Source organism: Lethenteron reissneri, chromosome 16, assembly GCF_015708825.2.
Source record: "Lethenteron reissneri isolate LAM-NWPU_2019-01 chromosome 16, ASM1570882v1, whole genome shotgun sequence".
Lineage (NCBI taxonomy): Eukaryota > Metazoa > Chordata > Hyperoartia > Petromyzontiformes > Petromyzontidae > Lethenteron > Lethenteron reissneri.
Window position 1 is genome coordinate 11,242,426 of NC_083794.1, and position 25,682 is coordinate 11,268,107.

General features: G+C 49.2%; 1 protein-coding gene across 5 annotated transcripts in view; it reads left to right on the forward strand.

Annotated features, from left to right (window-relative positions):
* ARHGAP10 (Rho GTPase activating protein 10) overlaps nucleotides 1–25,682 on the forward strand; it is a 100,978-nt gene that overhangs the window by 50,209 nt on the left and 25,087 nt on the right. For 3 of the 5 annotated variants that reach the window (XM_061552376.1, XM_061552378.1, XM_061552377.1), the window contains 11 exons: nucleotides 350–386; nucleotides 2,105–2,167; nucleotides 6,085–6,159; nucleotides 7,515–7,602; nucleotides 7,781–7,839; nucleotides 11,757–11,862; nucleotides 13,619–13,778; nucleotides 15,476–15,620; nucleotides 16,037–16,397; nucleotides 19,102–19,206; nucleotides 24,910–24,969. In XM_061552376.1, coding sequence (XP_061408360.1) covers nucleotides 350–386; nucleotides 2,105–2,167; nucleotides 6,085–6,159; nucleotides 7,515–7,602; nucleotides 7,781–7,839; nucleotides 11,757–11,862; nucleotides 13,619–13,778; nucleotides 15,476–15,620; nucleotides 16,037–16,397; nucleotides 19,102–19,206; nucleotides 24,910–24,969 — 1,259 coding nt within the window. The remainder of the gene's footprint in view (nucleotides 1–349; nucleotides 387–2,104; nucleotides 2,168–6,084; nucleotides 6,160–7,514; nucleotides 7,603–7,780; nucleotides 7,840–11,756; nucleotides 11,863–13,618; nucleotides 13,779–15,475; nucleotides 15,621–16,036; nucleotides 16,398–19,101; nucleotides 19,207–24,909; nucleotides 24,970–25,682) is intronic. The other 2 variants (XM_061552379.1, XM_061552380.1) reach the window with 1 other exon arrangement.

The window sequence follows — 25,682 nt, forward strand, 5'->3', positions numbered from 1 at the left end:
CTAGTGGAGGCCCTTCCACCAGCAGTGGCACGAGGGAGGCATTGCAGGGCTGCACCTTTAACCGGCTTGGACCCTCCACTGGGTCAACCCAACCCCGCCAGAACGACGCGGTGGTGCGATCGACGTCAGCAGCGGGAAGACAAAGGCAGCGGGGCACAACGCGGCTCTGGCCACCCGCCCACCACCACCCCAGTCGCATCGCGTTGGCGTTGTGCCGGCGTTTCTTTGTGCGTCCCATTGTGCGAGTGTTTGCCGAGTTCCTGACTGTTGGCTGAAGTGTGTGCCGGTGCATCTGGTGCCCTCTGCGTGGCATTGCCGGTGTTGACCGGAGTTGGGCATTGTCTTTCAGATTTACGAACGGGCCACACACAACATTCCCGAAGAGAGTAAGTCGCCCTCCATGCAAACCGCACATCTGTTGATCGCAACGATCAGTTCGCTCATCCGAGTATTGCATGTTGATAAAATTAGCAATGCCTCCTTACCTACCACATTCATTTGTGTTTCCGCTTAGATAACAAAAACTAGTTACTCAACCTATCGACCACGACACCTTCCTGCAAGTGCATCTTATCAGCCTGTGCCGATTCAATACAAGCAATTAAATGCTGGGCCGCCTTCGAGATTCAGCGTCTCATCAACAGATTCGCTTTATCCAATGCTGGGGAACTGCCTGATGTTTACGTCAAGTATCACTTTTCTACGTGGGAGGAATGTGTTTTAAACATTTTTTTTATAACATTCTCCGCAAATGATGCTAAACGATTATTTGGCAGCCTGCAAATTATTTCGCATTGCTTGGCCCAAGCCAATTGGATAAATTAACGTACGTATTTATTTGCTTGGAGCAGCGCAAGATGGTGAAAAAGATAATAATACTCTCTAAAAGTATACTCGGATGAAAATAACTGTGGCAGGAGTGAATGGCGCACAGCGCAGCTGATGGGAATCATTACTGAGGGTTTTTCACTGAACAATCCCTATTCACAAATTCGCCGCTTTTGATGGGCTTTAAAAAAAATTATATATAAAAAAAAGCCACAGGTACACACAGCCCCTTTTGAAGTACAACTGAACAAAATGATGGTGATTTGATTCCTAGAACTTGGATTATGTACCGCACACTGCGTGCAGGGCCAACGTTGGTGGGTGTTCTGGAGGCCTCGGGCAGAATTCTGTATGGGGCCCTCTTAAAGCCACCGTCCACTATTGTTGAACCTTACAATTTTGTGTCCCAGTATATTTCGACCAAAGACCGCACATTCGATATAAAGCATCCATTTACGAGGTGGCCCCTGTGGTTTAGAGATCGGAGCGCTGCGCTGGCATCGACGAGGTGCCAGCTGCCTGTCGTTAAACGGGGTCCTCAAGTGTAGCGAGTTGACGAAGATCAACACAGTCACCGATGGCTGCAAAGAAAAACTCTGTCACATTCAATTATTGTCCTGCACTTAATTTTGGCTAAATTCCAGCTCTTTAGAATTACAAGTATTGGATTAACCGGAATGTATGTACGTTGAACTTGCTTCGCACCGTACGTAGCCAACCGTGCTAATGATACGACTGTCACTCTCACACAGAGCGAGTGGGAAGAACCCCACCCCACTGTGTGTGGGTCACGGGCCACTGGAAGGGATTTCAGAGGAAGCTCTGCTATATCCGGTTCCGTGGGCCGTTTTGTGCCGCGAATGGTTCAATTGCGGTGCGGAGAGATCCGAGAGGAGGCTTCGCCTCGCGACGTGACGTCGAGAGCACAATTGAGACCACAATTTGGGGAAACAAATATTCACGTAAATGCATCCACTTCAGTAACCTTGTATCGGTGAAAAAGCTCAAATGAAACTTGCAAAAATTACATATAATGAGAGTGTCTGCTGCCATCTCTTCATCTCCTGTTGTACACTTTGCATTCTAAGGCGGTGCTTCTGACTAATGTAAGTTTTTGTTCTTTAAGAGATGGCATGACAGTCGGTCTCTCACAGGAAAAATGTCCCCCCCCCCCCCCCAGTAATTTGGTGGCGGCCCTGCCCGTGTGGTTTTGTCGGTGGCACGGTTTTCAAGGTTTTTCCTCATTTTGTTTGGTGTCGTCTGTGTTGGTGTTTAGCCACCCTCAACGACATGGGCTTCCAGTTCATACGCAAGTGCATTCAGCTCATCGAGGCCGACGGTGAGTGCGTGTGTGACGCAGAGATCCCTCCGCGGCGCGGTGGCTTCCATCCCGCACACACGGCTCGGATAGTTTCAGGAATTAAAATCTGAAAGGAAAAAAATCGATGTTTATGAGCATTAATGTGATGGCGCTTTGAGTGGCAGATTTGTCACAGAAAGGCGTCACTTGTTTTAAGCAAAAATAAAATTTACTTGACTAGATATGATTTTTTTGATGATCCAGATATTTTCTTTCCCAGATTAGTTTTGTTTGTTTTTGATATCCAAAAGCATGACATCAAGTAACGTTACTTGTATCGCATAATGTCCATGCTGTTTCCGCCAAACATCGTCACGAGGCACCGCTAGACTTGACTTTTGTCAGCACGAAGACGTGACATAAATCATCAAAAATTATCCTTGAGAATCCAAAATCTCCGCCCCCCCAAAAAAAATTGTTTCCCAAACTTATCCGTAACAGATTCCAATCTCTGTATGAGCCAACAATGCTTGTATGTTTGTTGAACTTCTTTCGCACCGTACGTAGCCAACCAAACCTTCATGGCACTAAATTAAGTTCATGCTGCATCATCACCGAGAACAGACCATGGGACACTCGGTAAGCTAGGACACAGGGTTTATTCAATACATTTTTACACTGGCTTTAAAAAAAAATCGTGACCATTTGAGCTATTAATATCTACGTTTCTTCTTCTTCCTGTTAGAGTCACCTGAAATGCGTCATTTACAAAACTCGACCAAGAACCCTGTGAATGAATGGAGACAACAAAACATCATTGATGAATGTTCAGAGATTACATGACAAAAATAGTCCTAAATTAACTCTAAAAGAAAATGCATGCATCGTGCGTTAATGTTAAAGGAGGTAAGTTTGAACGTATGTTAAAATAAACTAAATAAACCCGATGCGATTTGTTCAAATAATTATAACCCTATTCTTAGGTTTTTTCGGTAAAGTCACGTAGGTAAAAATAAATAAATAAATAAAATTAAATAAAAATCACGACGTTTCGGAGGCAACACAAGCTTCCGAAACGTCGTGATTTTTATTTTACTTTTATTTATTTTTTTACCTACGTGACTTTACCGAAAAAACCTAAGAATATGAATCCTTGCAGTCACGAAAGCTTCAAATCTATAATTATAACCCTATGTGTCCTGACTTCTGGGCCACTCTCCTGTATAACAACTCAATGCCCCGAGTCACAGTTGCTGCATTCCTTTATCTGCTTGCCCCCCCCTCCCCCCACGTGTGTAGAGGGTGGAGGCTAATCCATGTCGAGCAGGTGGCGGCCGAGTACCTCTCCATCTGTCCGTCCTGATTCTTTCGATTTGGCCATGAGTCAGAGGTCGCAAACGGGTTTTGATTCCTTACCCGTACCCGTACCCGGCCGCACCAGGGTCGCAAACGGGTACCCGTACCCGGCCGTACCCGTATCCTACCCGTACCCGGCCGGGTACGGGTACCCGTTCCGTACCCGTACCCTACCCGAGTAGCCGGGTATCGGGTAGGGTACGGGTATCGGGTAGGGTACGGGTATCGGGTACCCGGTTGCGACCTCTGCCATGAGTTAGCGAAGATACGGGAGGCAAGAGCGTCTGTAGGTCGACGTTAGCGGTGGCAGTGGTGGTGGTAGTGCGTGGATAGGAGTGAGCTTTTGGCCAAGGTCGAAAAAGGTTGAAAAGGTTTTGTGTTTCTTTTCAAGCGAAAATGTATAACTCCTTTTGTATTTTTCCCTTGTTGGAGGAAGTCAAAAGTTTTAATTTTTTCTTCATCTTCTGTTCAGCTGAACCCTGGCGCAGGTTTTTTTTTATTAACGTTCTCTTTTGTGCTGCTGAAAATGTCTGCCGAGCGGACAAATAGATAACGAATCGCACGAACGTGAGAATTGACGCCGAGGATGAAAAAAATTAACCCGTAAAAACTAAGTTTTCACTATAAATCCTTTATATGCATGGCGGCTAGAGTCCTCTCTTCCTCTGGCTTGAGATGGCTGCCACCTATGGGTCAGATGATTGCATTGCACCATTAAGCAATTGGTAATTAAATATAATATTTTTGTCCTAAAAAGTAGTAAAATTTTGGAAAAAAATTTTCACGAACATTAATTGCCATGCACAACGAGTCTGTGTGGAAAATGTCAGCTCGATTGGATCACGGGAAGTGGGTTAAAAAACGACCGAAAGATTTGCACGGTCGTAAGCAAGCAAGCGAACTTAATATAAAGGATTTAAAAAGAACACACACCCCCAGCGACTTGAAGTCGCACCACCCGCACACACACACAAATATACTGCGCAAGGGCAATTATTGGGAAGTGTCTGCGTGGGATTTTTCATGAAATGCATTACTTTCTGTTGAGGGCTCAGCGGATGGAACATGTTTTGTGTTTTCTTCCCAATGTCATCCTGGTACTTGGGCCCGCTGCTCCTGACAGTGCCGGATTATCCTTGGAGCCAAAGTAGCTACACATGTAGCTACGTATGTAGTAGCTACATATGTAGCTACGCGCTCCGCACTTTCACACAAGTAGCTACGTGTGTAGTAGCTACACATGTAGCTACAGGCCACGCACTTTCACACAAGTAGCTACGTATGTAGTAGCTACACATGTAGCTACGCGCCCCGCACTTTCACAAAAGTAGCTACGTGTCTAGTAGCTACACACGTAGCTACAGGCCACGCACTTTCACACAAGTAGCTACGTGTGTAGTAGCTACATAAGTAGCTACGCGCTCCACACTTTCACACAAGTAGCTACGTGTGTAGTAGCTACACATGTAGCTACGGGCCCCGCACTTTCACACAAGTAGCTACGTGTGTAGTAGCTACACATGTAGCTACGGGCCCCGCACTTTCACACAAGTAGCTACGTGTGTAGTAGCTACATATGTAGCTACGCGCTCCGCACTTTCACACAAGTAGCTACGTGTGTAGTAGCTACACACGTAGCTACAGGCCACGCACTTTCACACAAGTAGCTACGTGTGTAGTAGCTACATAAGTAGCTACGCGCTCCACACTTTCACACAAGTAGCTACGTGTGTAGTAGCTACACATGTAGCTACGGGCCCCGCACTTTCACACAAGTAGCTACGTGTGTAGTAGCTACATACGTAGCTACGCGCCCCGAACTTTCACACACCTAGCTACGTATGTAGTAGCTACATATGTAGCTACGGGCCCTGCACTTTCAGGCTATCAATTCCGGTTCAGTGATTCTGCACTTGCTCTATTACTATAGTACTATACTGCCTTCAACTTTATGAACGACTGGGTGTCTCAGGTTATCGATTTGTCGTATTATCTGGCTGTGTAGCAAATGCTAAAACACAATGACTTTACTATGCAATTAAACATTTAGTGTTTTAATATTTACGTGTTTTTTTATTTTATTTAGGGCCCCTTGGTAACATATGCTACAGGCCCTGCACTCGCTTAATCCGGCACTGGCTCCTGACACGGTTATCTGAGCTTGACCACCTGAATGTGAAATTGTAGTAGTTGTTTCTCTGCATTTACATCAGCCGTACGAAAGAAAGAAGAAGAAGACCATTTTTATTTCCTTTGTTCACTGACGGCCCGCACATACTTTGGATGTGATCGTCCATCCGGTGCTCCCATTCCACCATCCGGCCAGCAAGCAAAACCTTTTACTAATATAGTTCCGCCACTGGGTCAGAGGTCGCAACCGGGTACCCGATACCCGTACCCTACCCGATACCCGGCTACCCGTACCCGGCCGGGTACGGGTACCCGTTTGCGACCCTGGTGCGGCCGGGTACGGGTAAGGAATCAAAACCCGTTTGCGACCTTTGCACTGGGTTGAAGAGACCGTTACGAGCGACCGTTGCAGCTGTTGTCGCGCGTCGTAATCGGTGGTGGCGCTGACCGTGCGTGCGTGTGGTGCGCAGGGCTTGAGGAGCAGGGCCTCTACCGCATCGTCGCGCCCACCACGAGGGTTCAGAAGCTGCTAAGCCTGCTCAACGGTAACGGCGTTGCCCCCGTCGCGCGAGTCACCGATTTCTGACCATGCGCGATTTGGGCTACCCGCGAATCGCATCTGCAACTCTGCACGACCCACAGAGGGGGAGGGAGAGAAGGAAAGTGATGAGAGATGAAGTGATGAGATGAAATCATTAAAGAAGGTTTTCATCGGCCAATATCATTATACGTGAAATTTGCTATTCGCGAGCATCTCTGGAACGTATCCCTCACGAATAACGAGGGAACACTGTACAGCAACAGCTGCCATTCATCACAAGGTGGTGGGCCCAGGGGGGGGGGGGGGTCCAGGGGGGGGGTGGTGGGAGGCCCACCACGTAATTTACAGCAAAGCCATTAGGACGATCACGTATACAGCGGGTATGCTGGGATAACTTGTAAACGACGTCGAAACGCACGACACGGCGAGACTTTTTTTGTTGTAGTAGTAGGTTTTTACCCTTTTACCTGGGGCAAAACTGACACCTTTATACAAGGCATCATGTTTGCAATAACCACAACACAAGCAGTCAAAATGCAAACAAAAAGAAACAACTCTGATAATGATAATAATATTCACTGTCCTGCATATTTTGCCACTGGTAAAGGAGGTCTCATAGTGTAAAAAAACCTTTTTTTATTATTGTACTTTATTAAAGTTATTGTTTTATTCCAAATTACGGGTGCACGTGAAGGGGGGGGGGGCTGCGAAATGTCTGTTGGCAGCGGGAGGAGAGGCATCCCCCCGCAACTTGGCTCTCATTCCTCGGCCTCTCCATCGTGAGCGAGCTTTCTGAAAGCTGGAGAGAGAGAAAAATTATAATAAAAATTTCCAATGTGCCTTGTTGTTGTTGTCCAAATCCTCGTTTTAACGTTTAACCTGGTGGCAAGGACGGTGTGTGGCTGCCCTTTGTCCGCTGCTGGATGAAGGCATTTCCCCCCCCTCACATTCTGTGTTGGTCATGGGCGTTGTGGGCCCATGATTTACCTACTTTACCATGCTGGTCGGACAGTTGGGGTGGTCCAGAACCAGATTGCATATCACGCGCCACCGATGTTATAGCCGTGGCCGGGAATGAAATTCGGCTTTCCAGGTTTTTTGTGCAACGCGTGAAAACGAGCGTGTGCCGCCTATCCAACCGGGCGTACCTTTTGACCTGATCCGAATAGAAAGTAAAAAACAAGGCAGATAAATTATGAAACAATGATGACAAATAAGCCGTGCGCGGTTATCCAGGTTTCCTTTTGCAGCAGGAGATGGGAGATGTGGTATCTTGACAGACTGTCGCCCGATTTGTGGCAGGTAATTGATGGTTTCATTGTGTTGCTGTTCCTTCCCCACCTCCTCCCCCACCGTTAGAGTGCCACTCGCTGGATGACCTTGACCTGGAGAACGATGACCTCTGGGATGTGAAGATATTGAGTGGCACTGTGAAGGCCTTTCTCAGGTTTCTGAAAATATTTTCCCATTTTATTTTGTACTGCACCATCCCCCAAGCCCCCCTCCCCACGTCCCCCCCCCCTCTTTCCTACATCTCCCCCCCCACTTCCCTTGTTGTTCGCCGAGCCCGTTCGATGCCTCGATCTTAAAAACTCATTGTCCGTATTTCACCTTTTCTGCCGCAGGAATCTCCCCGAACCACTCATGACCTTCAGGCTGCATCAGCGTTTCATCACGGCTGCCAGTGAGTCACGAGAAATGGATTTTTATCAGATGTTTTTGAAAGTAGAAGAGAAAACATTTAAGAGAGTAAGGTACCAAAAAAAGAAACGTTGATGGAAACATCTGCGTTATCTCTTAAAATTAGAAATGCCTAAGCGCTTGCTTAATGATTAAAGTCGGGGGGGGGGGGAAATTGCAGTGACACGATGAAAAATTAACCCGTAAAAACAAAGTTTTTCACTATAAATCCTTTATATGCGTGGCGGCTAGAGCCCTCTCGTCCTCTGGCTTGAGATGGCTGCCACCTATGGGTCAGATGATTGCATGGCAGCATTAAGCAATTGGTAATTAAATATAATATTTTTGTCCTAAAAAGTGTAAAATTTTGGAAACAAATTTTCACGAAAATTAATTGTCACGCACAACGAGTCTGTGTGGAAAATGTCAGCTCGATTGGATCACGGGAAGTGGGTTAAAAAACGACCGAAAGATTTGCACGGTCCTAAGCAAGCAAGCAAGTGAACTTAATATAAAGGATTTAAAAAGGAGTTTGTTGCCTCGTGTTGCCCACAACTTCACTTGCTGCAACCTCGCACCGTCGCCGAACTTTTTTAACATCGCATAGAATTGTCGCCCCGATGTTTCACTGCGTTTGTGCCGGCGCTCGTGATTGGCCTCTAATGGAAAAACGGAGCTAGAGAAGCGATGTTAATTGGGATTAAAACATGACGATGACACTCTTAACAACACGCTACATCTCGCAACAGAGTCGCGGGTGGTTGTTGTCGTTTGTCTGGAGATTCCAGACGGGTAGAGCTGGTTGTCACACTTGAATGAGCGTTCGGCACGATTGGTAGAATGCAAATTCAAATCCATCATCTCGCCTGGGTCAATAAATCAAGCACCAACTTTAGTTGGATGTCAGCAGTGCCCCTAAGCATATCCTGGCCCTGCCTTGGGAACGTGGAATTTCCACCATTGGCGCCGGGCTGCCATTGGAGATAAAACCCACCCTTTAACCCATCTCTTAAGTGTGGTCGTCACCTGCAAGGCACCGGTTGAAACGGGGGCACCGTTCTGTTATTAAGACGATGCTATCTCGTGCCGGATCACCGCTTGTGCCAAATCCTGTCTAGCGCTGGGCCTTGTGTGCCAAATAGACTGCTTGCAACGCCCGCCTCCCCCCCCCCCCCAAATGCGGGCACGCTCTCTGGCAGCGCAAGCTAATCGCTGCAATTATCCGAGTTAGACCCAAGGTAATGGCAAATTCTTGTTTTTACACCGCTGTTTTATTCCTCTCTGCCCCCCCCCGGCCCTGTGTGCATCGGCTGCGTGCCTCGGACACTGCCGCAAAAAATGAAATCGCAGACTCCTCTCTTGGCTCATGAGAACATAATTAGAGTCGCAGAGTTATGCGACGGTGCGATGATAAACATTCCGTAGGAATCCTAAATTTGTACGCCAGGTGTTCTCACACTCGTGCCTTTGATCTCGCAATGAGCACGAATGCCGTGATACGATGCATTGATTCACATACGTGTGGAAGCAATTTAAACAAAGTCAGAGTGGTTTCCTGCTCAAATGACTATTGAGGCTTTGGTGCGCATCTCCCGTCTACAGTCCTGAGCCACTGGTGGAATTCATCATTCCTATGGCTGGGGCAAGTCCATCCATAGGACAACCACCCTTGACCTTCCCACAAGATGGTATCTTATTTTACCCCTGCAGCCATTGGAGGTGCTACTCTTATATTGGCTCAAGGATAGAAAGAGGAAGTTGATTCTTGAATTAGCGGTTTGAAATGACAAAGGCAATGTCCAATCACGACCCTGACACGTGCCTGCAACAGCAGCAACAATTACTCTTTATTTACGCAGGAAAGTCTCGTGGAGTCTCATGACTCGTTGTCAGGAAGCTCGTGCATTGCGAAGGTTTGGCCAGTGCCACCGTTTGGGTTAGGGGTTCTCGGGGAGGGGGTGGCATTTAAATATCTCGACACAGATGGATTCAAGTAAACAACTGCTGCACCTGCCATCAGCCAGCCGACAGCACGTGGCAATCCCAGGCATTCGCCCATCCAAGATCCTAGCCGAGCTCAACCTCGCGTAGCTTCCGTAAAGCTCACATGATCGGGAAAGTACAAGGTGATTTAGAAGAGGCAGTGCAGCAAGTAAATTGCTGACCGATCTGTACTAAACTAAAATATTTTACCAGGTAAGGCCCACTGAGCTATATAGTTATTTTTCAGAAGCGACCTGGCTATTACGAATGATAGCCCAACGAAGTGTGGCTTATCACCATGTGGGAATTTATAGCAGCCAAATACGCACGGAGAGAACGTGCAAACCCCAAATACAAAGCAGGCATCAGGATCAGGATCTAACCCATGACCTCCTGTGTACCAGGCGAGGTAGTTAACATCTCGCCACTGCGTACGGACTTGAGAGCACCATTCCTCCTTCACCCTGTGTGGTACTGAGAAGGCATCTTTGGGAGAGTTGCTCAATGGCCACGAGTGGAGATATTCTAGTTTCCATCGAAGCTTTTCCGAGTGAGTAAAAACAAAAAACCTGCTTTTTAATTGATTCTCTGTCCTGCTCAATGTAGCTGCTGCGTAATTGTACAATCGATGCCATTATCCGTGCCCATCTCTCGATATCGATCACGTTAGGATTACAGCTTTAAGGAAAAAAAATCCCAACCGGTTACTATGATGAAAGGAAAAAAAAACACAAGCTCATTTACGGTGGCGATTTTAAGCGCAGGCGACGCTGCCGCGGTGTTAACGGCCGGCGAGCTGGACTTGCGATCCAGAGGTCACAGGTTTCAATTTGATCTCCCGCTGTGGCGATTGAAACGGTGGCGCAGGGTTTCTGAAACCTCACCTCGTGTCAGCCCAGCCGCAGCACCAAATGGCTTCCAGGGCAGTTTGTCGATGGGCAGGTCGCGTGCGGTGGAGTAAAGTGTGGGTGCTCCCTCCTCGACCGAGCCGCCGTTTGGCAGGCGTGGAAGATTGAGCCCCAAAAAACTGCAAAGGGGCGTTCTTGAGCCTCCTCGAGTTGAGGCCCTTCCACCAGCAGTTTCGTGAGGAAGCATTTTCAGGCCTGCACCTTTGCCCAGTCAATATTTATTTATTTGTTTATTTGAACTGCCAGTTCCCTCGGGCCTGCGAGCGTTGAGTCTCCTTCGCGGACGACAGGAACAGATGGCATTGGCGGCGGAGTGCCCTATATTGTGTCGTCCGAGTCCGAGCGGCATTGCTGACTCTTCACTCCGCCGTGCCTGCGTCACACAATAGGGCAATTTCAAGGCAATCGCCGCTAACAATCGTCACCGACAATGGCTTCCGCGCGACGCTTTGTATTGCAAAAAAAATGGTGTGTGCATCATTGCAAGGGGGTGGTCGCCGGATGGCTCAGAGCTGAGCTGCCGCCGTTGAGATCCTCCGTTTGATTTCAGGTTTCAGCCGCCTCTGATAAAACCGGGTTCTCAAGTTGCATTGAGTTGATTCTCAACCCATTTGCTGATGGCTGCACAATACAATGCCATTACATTAACTATGGGTTCGGACTTAATTTGCCTATATTCCAGCTTCGAGGATAAAAAACATATTCGGTTTGGCTGTCACGTGATGGACATGACTCTCTGTAACAGGGTGGGTGGGGGAGAGTGCTGCCCTCTACCGCGTGGACCAGCAGTCACTTTGAAGGGATCTGAAAGGTAGTTCTGTGATATCCGCTTCCGTGGGCCATTTTTCTTCTACGAAAGGGTTGCATTTGCTCTGCTCGTGATCTGAATTGGAGTCTCCATTTCGCGACGTGACCCCGATTGCACAACCGGGATGAAACTGGGGGACAAAAAAAAAACACATAATTTCAACAACAATAAAAAAAGACGACTTTGCTAACTTGCCACGACCGTGTCCGACCGCGCGCGCAGAAATGGACAACGAGGAGGACCGCATCGAGTGCGTGCATGGCCTTGTGTACGACCTCCCAGAGTCGCACCGCCAAATGCTCAACATCATCATCGCCCACATCTCCAAGTAACTCTCCCCGCGCTCTCCCCGCGCTCTCCCCACGCTCCTCGCCGACTCGCGCCGCCCTCGGCCGCTGGTCGATGCAGGCCGGTGCTTGCCGCCATTTGGCTTGGCGACGCGGCGCGTTTCATTAGCACGGTTGGCTACGTACGGCGCGGGAGCAGTTCAACGTACACACATACGTACAGTGTGGAGGGGACCGGTGGCTCGTAGTCGAGTAAAAGATAAATTGTCTGCTGGCTCAATTGAGGAGAGGCTCGTTACCATTGAGGTATCTCGTCAATGGTGTTGCCCATTGCTGGAGATCGAACTCGGGTCACTGGGTTCGTAGCTGCTGTGCCATTGCTACACCACCAGTGCAACAGTGATAACATTTGAAAACATTCCCTCTGTGTGCAGGTTTTTCCCTCGGGATGCCGCTGTGAAATGCCTTGCGAACGCACATCGCCCCTGGCACGCAATTATCCCTTATTATAAAAAAGTATTATTAGTTTATTATGTACAGACCTTTGCCACACTGTGTGGGTCATGGTGGTTTATTGACCATACTTCACCACGCTGGCGTGCGTGGCTTTGGCAAAGCGGATGTTAGTCACGCGAGCATTCCTTTATTAAACCAATAAAAGTTACCATGCCGCAAATATTTCACAGCGGGCGACTTGTTATAAAAGGAACAATTTTGTGTTAAAAATAAAATTATAAAAACGTCCATAACGCCTCCCCAGCCACCGCGTGCACGTGAGCTGCTGCGGAGTATCGGGGAAGGGTTTGCTCTCTCGCTCGCTTGCCGATCGGTACGCACAAAGCGTCACGCGCTCCTGGGGCCTGGGTCGTGAGAACCAATCGACCGACCGGTCGTTGTTGATGCAAACTATTCGTTGATGGTGTTAGGTTCAGTCTCCAGCCCTTGTTATAATTAGTATTATCCACTCGATCTCTGTGGCTTCTCTGTGTGCTATGGAGAAGGGCCACTGCCCGAATCATCTTGCCAATTCGTAAACATTTTTATTTAACCCTTTGCTATTTCGAGACGTCTGCAAGTTGCAGACGTCGAATCTCGGAACACGCAAGCGGTTAGCGTAAATTTTATTTAGAGGCATAGCGCCGCTGTTTTTAAAGACCTTTTACTCGCCGCAAAGAACTGTAGTGACACGACCACACTCTAAGATAGCCGGTGTCAAACTTTGCCACACGCCTTCACGCATGGCCTTGTGGGAGGCTCGGTACTGATGACGTTATTTTATACAGGGAGGTGGAATCAGAAGAAAAACTGATGACGTACGTCATCGGAATTCGAAAGGGTTAAGGGAGTTGCAGACTGTGGGGGCAGCAGAAGAGAGTGAGCGACCTCCCACTCAGCGTAGGTTTGACAGGGGGGCCTCCACAGAGAGCCTTGGATGCTGGAACAGCGAGTTCATCGCCAGGGGTGAAGGATTTTGTGTTTCCAGCATTTTGCGATCAGATTGGAGTAGAATGAATTGAGGGGTGTTCTGGAAGAAAGAAAATCCTGATGACCCACAACAAGCCCATTGTCCAGAGGAGCGCCGTTATTGTTGAGAGTGGGCGAATCGAGTGGACGCGGAGGCGAGCGAACGAATGCCTCCGCGGGGGATCTTTGTAAGGCGGCGACGAGTGCGACCTTGAGACTTGGTCCGGGGTGGGCATCGCGCCCGGCGCTGGGTCGTGCGCCATCGTCCCACCGCGTTGTCTGGGCCCCGGGCGTCGCGCGTGACGCATCTCTCCCGCGTGTCGCCGCGCGCAGCGTCGCGAGCCACAGCAAGGAGAACCTCATGACCGTGGCCAACCTGGCTGTGTGCTTCGGCCCGACGGTGATGAGGCCCGAGGTGGAGACCGTGGCCGCCCTCATCGACATCAAGTTCCAGAACATCGTCATCGAGATCCTCGTGGAAAACTACGACAAGGTGCGCAGGCGGTTCCACGTGCGCTCCCCCCCCCCACAACCGTCGTTTTACCCTAAACATAGTTCAGCATCAGTGGAAAGTGACAACTGCAACGGGTCCTGGACCTCCCCGTGATAAAGGGCTTTAAATAGAAAACATATAAACTGTTGCTTTTCACAATGCCATATGAAAGAAGAAGAAGGAGGAGGGCTTTAAATTAGTTAATATTGCTCGTCGAGAAGGCTGAAGTCACGGGTGAGAGCCACAAGGGCAAGCCGAGGACAAAGTCGTTTAGGTTGGAGGCCAGTGTCAAGGCCAGTCGAGGCCGGACCCCCTACGGCAGTGTTCTTCACTCATTTTCGGAGGTGGGGGCGGCACACATTTGAAACCATTGGGCTTTGGCAGCACAATGATGATTGGGGGGGGGGGGTATCTAACACTTAGGCTTTCGCGACCAATGTCATACCTGGTTAGATCGTGAAATATAAATGTGTCGTTAAATCCGCCTGACGAAGCTAGTTGTAATTTCTGGCGAAACGTCGTACTCGGATTGTAAATGTCGTGGCTTTGCTCTCCAACGCACCGGTGCGCTGTACTCGTGACGAATTGGCACGTTCTGTTTACGTGACAAACCCCTTACTAGTCGGCTGTGGCGGGTTTAACGACACATTTATATTTACGTGATCTAACCCAAAAAAAAACCTGTATTATTGGGGGGGGGGGGGGGGTTTTCACATTTGTGCATCGTCAGGGGGGGGGGGGTCGAACGTCAGGGGGGCGCACGAAGGCCACAAGGGGGGGGGGGGGGGGCGCCAGTAGCCCGTGGGGGCCTTGCAATGAAGAACACTGATGTAGGGGGTTGATGCTGGCCAAGGCTGGATCCTCCGAGGCCAAAGGGGTAAGGTAAAGGGTAGGGTAAAGGTAGCTCAGAAGAATTACCCGGTAGGGTAAAGGTAGGCTCGTTGTTTTTACCTTTTAACTTTCACCTTACCTTGCCGAGGCCTAGCCAAGTTCTCGGACTGAGGCCCACGGCCCCAGGAGAAGACTACTACATCGCTCGGCATTTTAACCCTTCGATTTGGCGGATTACAGGCAACGGCAACAAATTAACAGCGACAGATTCAGTTCAGGAGGTAAAGCTCCCACACCCCCCACGTGCTGATCAGAATTATTTTCTGTTCGTGTTGGAAGCCTTGGTTGAAATCTCTCTTGCACGGAGACAGACAACGTTGTAGACCTTTGCCAATGTGCGGGGAGCTGCCGTACCTCCTTTCACGAGAAGCGATTCGACGTGCTTTTATGAAGAGCCAATCCTTTAGAAAATCTCTGGGTTTAATTTGTTCTTCGATTCAAAGATTTTTTTGAATTCATTTTGAACAAACAAAAAAAGAGGCTTCCTTGTAAGGAAAAAAAAAACCGATTCAACATCTTTGTTATATTTCTAGGTTTGAAAAAATATTCACACTCTAACGCAGCAAACAGACATTTTAAACAAAAAACATTCGTCCTTGTCCGTTTACCGGGAGCAAGTGGTTCCTAAGCTAAGAGCGTGCTTCTTCTGCCAAACTTTTGTAAAGAAAATAATTCCAGTGTGGATGACAAATGAATGCACCGTGCGGTTAGAAAGGCATTACTCACTCACTTTCTGCCCGTAGTGTTGTTATTCTTCCCCCTCTAAGGCGCGGCGCGGCAATGTCCTGTTGTTTGCGCTCTCGCAGATCTTCCAAAAAGTTCCGAGCAACCACAGCGAGTTCCGCAAGACGCACATCTCGGCACGGGCCAGGCGGTATCGGCTGTCGATCCGCAAGCCCCCCCCGTACCGCCCTCCAGACCCCCCCACGAGCTGTGCACGCTCCAGCAGCAGTAAGTGCCCTTCCCCACTACCCCCTGCCCAACCACCACTCCACCTCGAAGTTGAACTCGAACATCCATGATAGTCTTCTTGGTTCTTTCGGTAAAGTCACGTAGAATGGAAATAATAAAATAATTAAAATAAAACATCATAAAATAATTACGGAAATAAAATACATAAAACAGAATAATTATTTTATTATTTCCATTCTACGTGACTTTACCGAAAGAACCAAGAAGATGAATCCCTGCAGTCACGAAAGCTTTAAATCGAAAAAAATCCATGATAGTGTTTTTTCTTTCTGGGCCTGTGCTCGGTAAAATATAAAATAGTACAATAAAATAACAACAACAACAAAAGCACGCTACGTGCGGCCGACACGCTCTGCCCTCTCTCTTGTCTCTCCCCCCACCCTCCCCCCGACAAGAGGAAGCCAGGTCCGGCAGCCGCAACGGCAGCGTTAAGCGACCCATGATTCCACCGCAGCCGCCGCCGCCCGTGCCAGGTGGCGGCAGCGGCGGCAGTGGTGGCAGCGGCGGAGGCAGCAGCGGCGGCGGGAGCGGCCGCGGCAGTTTTGGTGCTGGTGCTTCGGCCGCGGTGTCGGTGAGCTCGGCGCCCGCCGTTGCCCCTGGCCAGGCGGCGGCGGCGGCGATTCCCTCGTCGCCGCCCGCGGGCCCCGCGGCCCTGCTGGACAAGATGAAGCGGCACGGAGGCCCCTCCTCCAACCTGCGCGTCGCCTTGGGGAACGCCGAGACGGCGGAGGACGGCGTCGGGCGCAACCACTCCCCGTACGTGTCGCGCGTGCGCGTGGGTCTCCACACACAATATCCCTGTTTGCGTTGAGCATGGCCTCTTCTATTTAAAGCTTTCGTGACTGCAGGGATTCATCTTCTTGGTTCTTTCGGTAAAGTCACGTAGAAGGGAAGTAATAAAATAATAAAAATAAAACATGATAAAATAATTCTCACGACGTTTCGGCCACAACGCAAGACCAGGTCTGTCTTCACCTGAGGGTGGCTGCTTGCACCTGAGGACGGCTGCTTGCGTTGTGGCCAAAACGTCGTGAGAATTATTTTATTATGTTTTATTTTTATTATTGTATTACTTCCCTTCTACGTGACTTTACCGAAAGAACCAAGAAGACATGGCCCCTTTGTTTACATGCGGTGCTCTCACCGGTGACATCTAGAGACCCAGCATCAATTGTTTAACAAAGTCTGACTGCCGATGAGACCCAGAAGGTCGATACCGGCACACACCGGTTGTTGAGTTACATGCTAGTGGATACTTTTGTTCTAGACGGCCAAAAGGCCGATGACAGAAACAAATTGTGTAGGCATATAATCGAGTTTGTTGTTATCCTGGCCCAGGTGCAGCGAAGACGTCACCTTCACTTAGTGGCAAATAGTGGCTGATGTTGTTGTGTATGTTTGTGACTGTGGGTCTGTGTGAGTCTGTGTGATCTCTAACAAGAGTTGATCTAACTTTTAAAGACTATAGGGGGGTGGATGTTCATCTTCATGTGTGTATAGATCTTAGATCTTTGTGTGTAGGTGTCGGTCATGGGAAAGGTACAATTTTGATGCTTTGTGAGGGCATCTCGAAATCCAATCCAAGCCACGTGTTTTAATGTTTCTGCCAAATCACCAGATTTGGGCATAATGGGAGGGACTTAATTTGCATTTTGAAGTGGCAGCATTAACAAGAGGGGGGTGTAATGAAGACGATAGAGCCAGGATACATATACTGGTTCTGCCTTTTGCGTGGCGGGTTGGGGATGGTGGGCTAGGTTGGTGGGAGTGGCAGGGTGGCTAATATTCTGGAGTAGGTAAAGGGAGGCTACACTGGCACAATTTGGCCATGGAATAAGAAGAGGCAAGAGCTGTGGAGATGACACCAGTGCAGGGAAGATGGAGTCGAGAGGGAGGTCGAGGTGGGGGGGGTGGGGGAGATGATACATACAGGACAAAGTGGACTTCTTTATTCAGAAGAGAGGCACGGATTAGAAGAATTTCTGAGCAGCCGACCGAGTGCGATAATGGGACTTTGGGCCGAGAAGAAGGAGAATTCTGAACGGTGTTGCGACGCCTGGAATGCGTGAAGTGTTGCGTGCCTCCCTTGGTATCGGTTATCTGGAGCAATCGAATGCGATGTTGTGATGGCATTCTCATTATGGTTATTCTGAAATCTCCGTATTTCTCTACATTTAAAAGATGTAATCTCCAGCGAAACGTCGTACTCAAGCGGTTTGCTGAAACAGTAACTTTATTAGCACTTTCTGTTTACGTGATAACACCTTACTAATTGGCGCTATCGGTCGGTGGCGAGTTTAGCGATCCAACCCTAAAAAACCTTTTTCATGGATAATATCGGTGGCGAAGGCCTCCTGCTACGTGTTCAACTTAATGAGCGCATTGAGGTCGTACGCCACGTCGGTTGATTTGCAGCCCCCTCATTGATCCCAAACCCAACACTGGGACAAAGGCGTCCTCCCCCCCCACGCCGCGTCAGCCACGGGGGGCTGTTTGGCCATACATCACCGTGCTGGTCAGTGCGGGTGAGTGAAGGAGATGGCCAGGACCGGCTCGGATATTACTCGGCGCTGACATGAGTCGCGACCGTCAATCGAACGTGGGTCGCTGGGTTCACGGCGCGGCGAGCTGGGTATCTGTAGGGAAAAAATAGTTGTTTTATAGCTCATCGGATTCATCCAGTAATCAATAAGTAATAAATATTTATTTTATTTTCTGAACCGCTGCGCCACCACTCTCCCAAAATTGAATACCCGTTCCCCAAAACGGTTGTGCGTGTGGGAAGACGCGGTGGCGATGAGGACGCTCCCCATAGACTCCGCGATCCATGTGAGCTCTCCTCCCCCCCCTGTCTCCGTGTCGCCTGCGGTGCGCGCCGTAATTCTCGCGCCCGCGTTGAGGTCGTGGGCGACTTTGCGATCAGCGACCTCGGCCACAATGAGAAACAATAAAACAAAGTAGTCGTTGGCTTAATTTTTTTTCAATTTCCAGTTGCTACTAATCCCCCCAAGCTTTATTTAGTTTTGTTTAATCCGATTCGTGCGTTTACTTGTGCTGGCTAAACAATTCATTAAAAAGGCTATTTGTGGTTTAAGCTTTTCCTTTTAAATCGTCCGTTCCACAAAGCACCTTTGCCAATTGACTTTTGAGTTTTCGTCACGTCGCACTTGACGTGCGTTTGCTATTTTGACGGCGACAGTCCCGCTCACGCATTGTTTTGTTCGCCGCATGCTTTCTTGTTTCTCCGCTTTGTTATCTCGCATCTGTTTTGTTTCCTTTTGATCCTCAAAACGTGTTTCGGTTTTCGATTTTGGTGCCGGAACTCCCCTCCACTTCCTCCCCCCTCCCACCCACCACTTCCACCATCCCCCCTACTCCTCCTCCCCCCCCCCCACCACCACCGCTTACCCACCCACTCTCCCTCCCGTTTGTCTGGCTGCCTGCCGCTTCCCTTTCCCAGCCTCTTGCCCCCTAACCCGGGCGAGCCGGGCTTCCCGGAGGGCAGTAGTGCGGAAGAACCCTGCTGTGCTCGGCAGGGAAGGACTCCAGTCCGCCGTCGATCCATGTACGTTGCCTCTTCCTGTGCAGTACGATCCGCGTGCGTTGCCTCTTCCTGTGCAGCACGATCCACGTACGTTGCCGCTTCCCGTGCGGTACGTGGCCAAGAGTTGGCGCTGTGTGTGTGTGTGAGCTAAAGGAGCGCTGGGCCAACACGTGCACCAGATCGTGTTCGTGCCCATGAATCGTTGTCCCGTGAGAGCCACAGTCCTCATCATTATCTCAGCTCGAAATCGACGAGGGCGCTCCGTCGGCAAGCCTAGGCTAAGCTGGCGCCCCTAGCGTAGAGGGAAGACGAAAGCTATATTTTCTACAATATGGGGGTGCTTGGCATGACATCCGACGTTTAGTGTGGAGCGAAACGTCGGTTATGGTGCCGAACGACACGCAGGGGTACAAGCCAAAAAAAAACGGAGATCTGAGCAGCGCCACTGCGAAATTACGTGGTGCACAGCAGTTCGTTTAGCGAGTCCTCATCCTTCATTTAGGACACTTTGGTTTCGGTGAATTGTTTAAACAAACCATGTAAACATTTCTAATTGTTCGAACCGACTAGTTGCCATCGTTCGTTTTGCAAGACCGCTACGCAGTGTTCACGTGGATTCCGCGAAACACGCGAGCGTGCTGTTGTGCAGCACGTGTTTGCGGTTGTCACGTGTTTGCATAATGACTTGATTAAAAGGTAATTCAAATTGCGCATTTACCTAATTGGATTTTCAGCTGTACAATAAAACCGCATTTGCAACTTCCATTTTTTTATTATAATGGCAGGATTGTAGTAATGTGCTAAATATTACTAAATGTGCGTGCGTGCGTGTATGTGCGCACGAAGACTGTTGACGCACGCGCGCCCACACGCCATAGACTTGTGCAATGCTATGTTTTTCACCAAGATAAATTCATTAGTCATACATAGCCTGCCATTTTGAAAATTACAGCCAACTCAAAACGTTCATGCAAATCCGTCGGTCTCAAAGTGAAAAATGTGTGTTTTCCCACAAACGCGCGAAGAAAATGATGACGATTGTGGCTCTGAAATTAACCCCACACTAACGCCGGCAGACCTTGCGCTGACAAACTGTTCAACTGGCGAAACGTCGTTCTTGGCTCCGGAAACCGCTGCTTCATCTCTCAACCATCGGCGGTCGTGCGCCGGTTTATCGTGCGCGCCCCGCGGCCCACACAAAACTATCGTTTGGCCGCCGTTGGCTATGGAGGGTGTGCGCAAAAAAATTCAACATTGGTAAAAAGAAATTCGCCAGGTGAGGCTCCGCTGAGCTTATAGAGCTCTTTTTCAGAAGCGATCTGGCCACCGCAAACGATGGCTCAACGAAGTGGCTTTTCGCGTGGAAATTTATAGCAGCCAAATAGTACAAACGCATCATGTTGATTATAAATGGGGAGGGAAAAACTGCAGGACCCGGAGAAATATCCACGCGACCGTGGGGAGAGAGAGAGACAAGCAAACTCTAAATATACAGGAGTCAGAGTCTGGATCGAACCCACTACCTCCTGTATATACATACATAGCAGGTCAAGGCACATCCCTGCAATTGCTTGCTCACGCCTCTGCTGGCTGGAATGGTCCTCCACTGGAGGAAGCTCTCGAGGTACCATCCCCTCTTAGAGGATGTTTCTCCTACTCTTCTGCGCTGCGACGAATATACCGCTGGAGCCGGCGATTGTGGCGGTACGCTAATGCGCTGAACGATGGTGTCTGTCTTGCAAGCTGGGCAGCTCTGCGGGCACATTTTCTAACCAAGGCCTCTCATCGGTGGAGGAATCTTTTTCTGGGGCAAAATTCACGCCGAAGACGTCGTACTCGCCGTGCAACACGTGTAATTACCTAAGCAAGCCAGCCCTCCGCGAGAACTAGCTTCAACTTCGCGCGCGGGAATGCAACTGTGGTTTTGAGGGATACGAGATGGGGGAAGCGTCGACAGTTGTCGCACGACCGGTGCATTCTTGTTTGCGAAGAGGAAGAAGGGTGTATTTTAGGAGCCCCTCCACCACGCGTGCCGGAGTATTTTCACGGGTAGATTGCGCCGTCCGATGAAACTCAGCAACGCGTACCTGAAGTGTAAAACCGTAAATATTTACGTCTGCTCGCGCGACCCACATCCTCTTTCGCGTCTTTTTTAGCGGCGGGTGGTGGGGGAGAGGGGGGAGGGCAGGGACGGGGGAGGGGAATCGATGGGGATGAAAAGGAAAATCCTGCAGAATGTTTGAGCCGATGCTCTTTTATCCTGAAGCTCACACGGTTCGCCGAGCCGGCGTTTGCTTTCTTTAAGGTCAACTCTCGTTTGCCGTAAATAGCGGTGTTGCCCCCCCCGCCGCCTACCGGATTCAGTTCACCAACTTTTAAACAGCACTGAACAATTTTTTTTTAAACTCTATTTTTCTTTCCGTTTTGACCGCTGATAACAAACAAAACAAAAAATCCCACCACCTGCAGTTTCGCCCTGCGCTGAGCGGCCGTGCTCTCGTGCGTTCCAGCCTCATCACGATCGGTGCCACCGCCCGCCCGCCCGCCCGCCCACCCACCCACCTTGACCTGAGCGGAATTTTTTTTTTGTTATCGAAAGACAAAACCCTTCAGACAAGAACTCGCTTGAACTTTGCTTGCCACTACCGAAACAATATTCTACCGTGAGTTTGACGGGTTTTTTTTTTTGGTAATCGTCATCAGCAAGACATGATCAATCCACTGCTGGATTAATGCTCCCCCAAGCTGTCGCCATTCTCTCAGCCTTGCGATGATGGTGTCTTGTAGCGTCGTTAGTTTATAGTAGGTTGTCAATTCACTGCTGGATGAAGGCTTCCTAACACCATGTTGGTCGTGGGGGGTTGTTCGACTAAAGTTCATCACGATGTGTCAGTGCGTGTCAACGAAGTGGGGGGGCGGTGGGAGTGGGCGAGGTTTAGGTATCACTTTTGAGCCAGTTTTGCAACAAACTTAAAACAGTCTTATTCCATAGAGATCTATGAATATACAGTAATTCCTTGTATGTATGTGTATGTTGAACTTTTTTCGCATCGTACGTAGCCAACCGTGCTAATCAGCCGTCGTAGAATCTTTCCTGAAAAGTGCCGTGTCAAGCGAGGAATTAATTCATCTTCCAGTATTGAATCGCATTTGCGCTGTAAAATCAACCTGCAGGCATTCCATTGGCTGGACGAAGGACTGGAATGGGGGCACCCCCACCTTGTACCTATCATTCCACGTACTGTACCGTACAGTACGGAACAATAATAAAGTAGTCCGTAGTCGATTGCTCAGAAACTGCACCTTAACGGCACGCGTTCCACGTTGTGCGCAAAGTGTTCCCTAGTACAAGAACCGCGTCGTAGTGTCAAAACGCGTTAAGAGAGGACTTGACGAAGAAAGGATATTTGTTCGCCCGGCCAGTGGAGGGCCGCTTGACCATGTTTAGTCCATCCCGTGACTACGTGGCTAAAAGGAGCCACTGTTGCTTTGACAATGCGGTTTATTATTTGCCTTTTCATGAGCTGAGGTGGGAGTAAAATTGCCACCTGTAAAATTGAGTGGATCATTACAAAAAAACCACACGTGCCCGCGCGTGTGATGCAAAAAAAAAAGAAAACGGCGCACGTGATGGGAGTCCTGTATGGTAAAAGTCGCTCGATTGTGAGCGTCACGGGTTTTCTCCCGCAAGGAACAGTTGAACAGTTTGTGAAGCAGCCAGCCAACCTCGACCGGCGTGGCCGACTAACCTCCACTAACGCCCGCTCCGTTATTAACCCTTCGTAGCCCAAAGTCGAGTGTCCTCCTCCTGCTCCTTAACGCGCGTGTCAGCCATCCACGGGGAGTTTGGGGCCATCCGTTTAGTAGGAACGCAAAAATCTGTCAGAACTTGAGCCCTCCCCCCCTCGCTGTACGCACGCGTACTTTTTACACCCCTCCCCAACCTGCGTATGTATGCTTGACCCCTCCCCCCCAATCCCGAATCCTATACAACGCCCGATATTTAATCCACGCAGAAACTATCAAGGATTCATCTATATATGTATGAACGTGTTTAAGCAAACAGATAGTCCACACCACCGGACCATCTAACTCATTTGAAGGCCAATGTAGACAAATTATTGTCGAGGCTTAACCCCCTCCCTCTCCCCCCTCCATGCGTACTAAACGGATGGCCCCAAACACTTTCTGTACCCGCCGGTCGACTCTGTGACCGGAACCGTTTGAACGTTGTTACAACAGTCGGGGATCCGTGGCTTTTAAGGGGCTTGAGACGAATTATGCGATAACGGAATTACAAGCCCAGCGCTGGGGCGAATCGTGCACACGGCGGTGAAGGAAGTGCGGTTTGGGTGTCTTCGTGGCTATTGCACCGACTTGCTGATGTGAGGACACTTGGAAGCTCTAACATGCGCCACGCTTAGGTTTTTTCGGTAAAGTCACGTAGGTAAAAAATTAAAATTAATAAAAGTAAAATAAAATAAAAATCACGACGTTTCGGAGGCAACACAAGCTTCCGTCTTCAGGTGGAACCGTCACAGCACGATTGCTGCATCAAGTAAAGAGAAGTCCCAAGAGACCCGACCTTGTGTATATATATACTGGTTTACTTGATACAGCAATCGTGCTGTGACGGTTCCACCTGAAGACGGAAGCTTGTGTTGCCTCCGAAACGTCATCATTTTTTTATTTTTATTATTTTTTATTTTACTTTATAAAAAAAAAATTTACCTACGTGACTTTACCGAAAAAACCTAAGAACATGCGCCACGCTACTAATGTGAAACGTCGTGGCTCGCAGGCTTGTTGCGTCGTGCCGTAATTCCGTTACTGTGAAATTGGCCGCATGTCACTTACACCCCCTTGTGTGTCGCGGATGGTAGAGGGACTGATATAATAACGAATATTTTCATTGCTTCCCTTCATATCTCAAACTGTAGGTGCCTAACTGATAATACAGCCAAGAAGTGGCTTGTTTCCAGCAAGCAACAAAGTTAAAGTTTTGGTGAACGCTGTTCGAGTGATAATTTGAGATACGGTTGTGTACACGTACGGTCAAATTTGGGAATTATCTGCTTTTGGGTGTCAGATTCATTTTTATGCTTCGTTTTTTTCTCTCCAATTTTATGCCGATTGTGCGATCGGTGTTGCGTCATGACACGAACAATCCATTCGCAACTCGCGCAGAGCAGTGCGACCTCCCTGTGTTAAAGAATGTCCCACAGATGCGGATATCGCAGATCTACCTCTGAGGTCCCTGCAGGTAACCTCTTATGCACAATAGGGGGCATCACTTTCCCACCTGCCACAGCGCGATGTTCACATTTGCGTGACAGTCAAATGCATACTTTTAATTATCAGAGCTGGATTAAGCCGAATTAAGTGCTGACCCAAATCGAATTATGGTATTTTGGTGCTGGACTGAGACCCAACAATTCAAAGGCAGCTGCCCGAATTTGAACCCAGGAGCTCAGCTTGGCCAGCTCATCGTCGCTCTGTCCTCTGAGCCACCAGGCCACCTTCTCTGTATTATCAGCTTTGAAGTGAAATACCCTGACACGAAAAAAACTAATCAGAAAAATTGTTCACAGAATTTTAAGTGAAATTGCACGAAAATATATATTTGGCACGTGAAATGAAATGAATATCGATGTGCAATGCAAATGCGTCGTAATTTTGTTCGTGGGATTAAAAGCCGCTAATGGCTGTGTTTGACCTCTGCAGGGTGACCTCCAGGACACAGATGTTTGAGAACAGAAGCAGCCGACCCAACCCCCCGATGAGGTAATGCAGCATCATCCTGTGTGGTGGTACCATGATTAACGCACTGCGACATGAACCCCGACGAACCGAGTTCAATTTCCAGCCACTGCTCACATCAGTGGCGAGCGATGTCACAACCAGTTCTACCCTCTTCCCCCTCGCTTCGCCAAACCTCACTGGGCAGCACCTATGAACCGGGTGAACCGAGTTAGAATTCTGGCCACGGCTTAACGTAAGTTGGCGAGCGATATCTGAATCGGTTCCTAGACCCCCTTGCACCCCCTTTCATAAAAACCCGCACACTGCTGACCAATGTGGTGAAGTATGGTCGGAAAAGCCCACCAACGAGCAACACGGCGTGGGGGGGAGGCCCCTCATCCGGCAGGTCGCTGGACTCGTCGTGCGATGCTGCTAAACCACCGCACCGCACCGCCCCCCCATCCCACCCCCCCCCCCCGAACCCCTAGCCAATGCCATGCGGGCATGACATTGGCAGCATGAATGGCCCTGATTGGGGGGAGGGGGAATAATGGGCAAGTGTGTGAAAGCTGTTGCCAGGCAAGAGGTGGTGTGTACATTGAAATTGGCTGTAAAAAGGCATTGAAGGTGGCATGGTGGTGGGGAGGTCTACGCTGGGTCTGCGTACCACCCCCCATCATCTCGCAGTCACAAACGCGTTCCTTTCGTTCCACATTCACGACCGCCGCACGATGCTTCTCGGCGCGTGCTGCGGG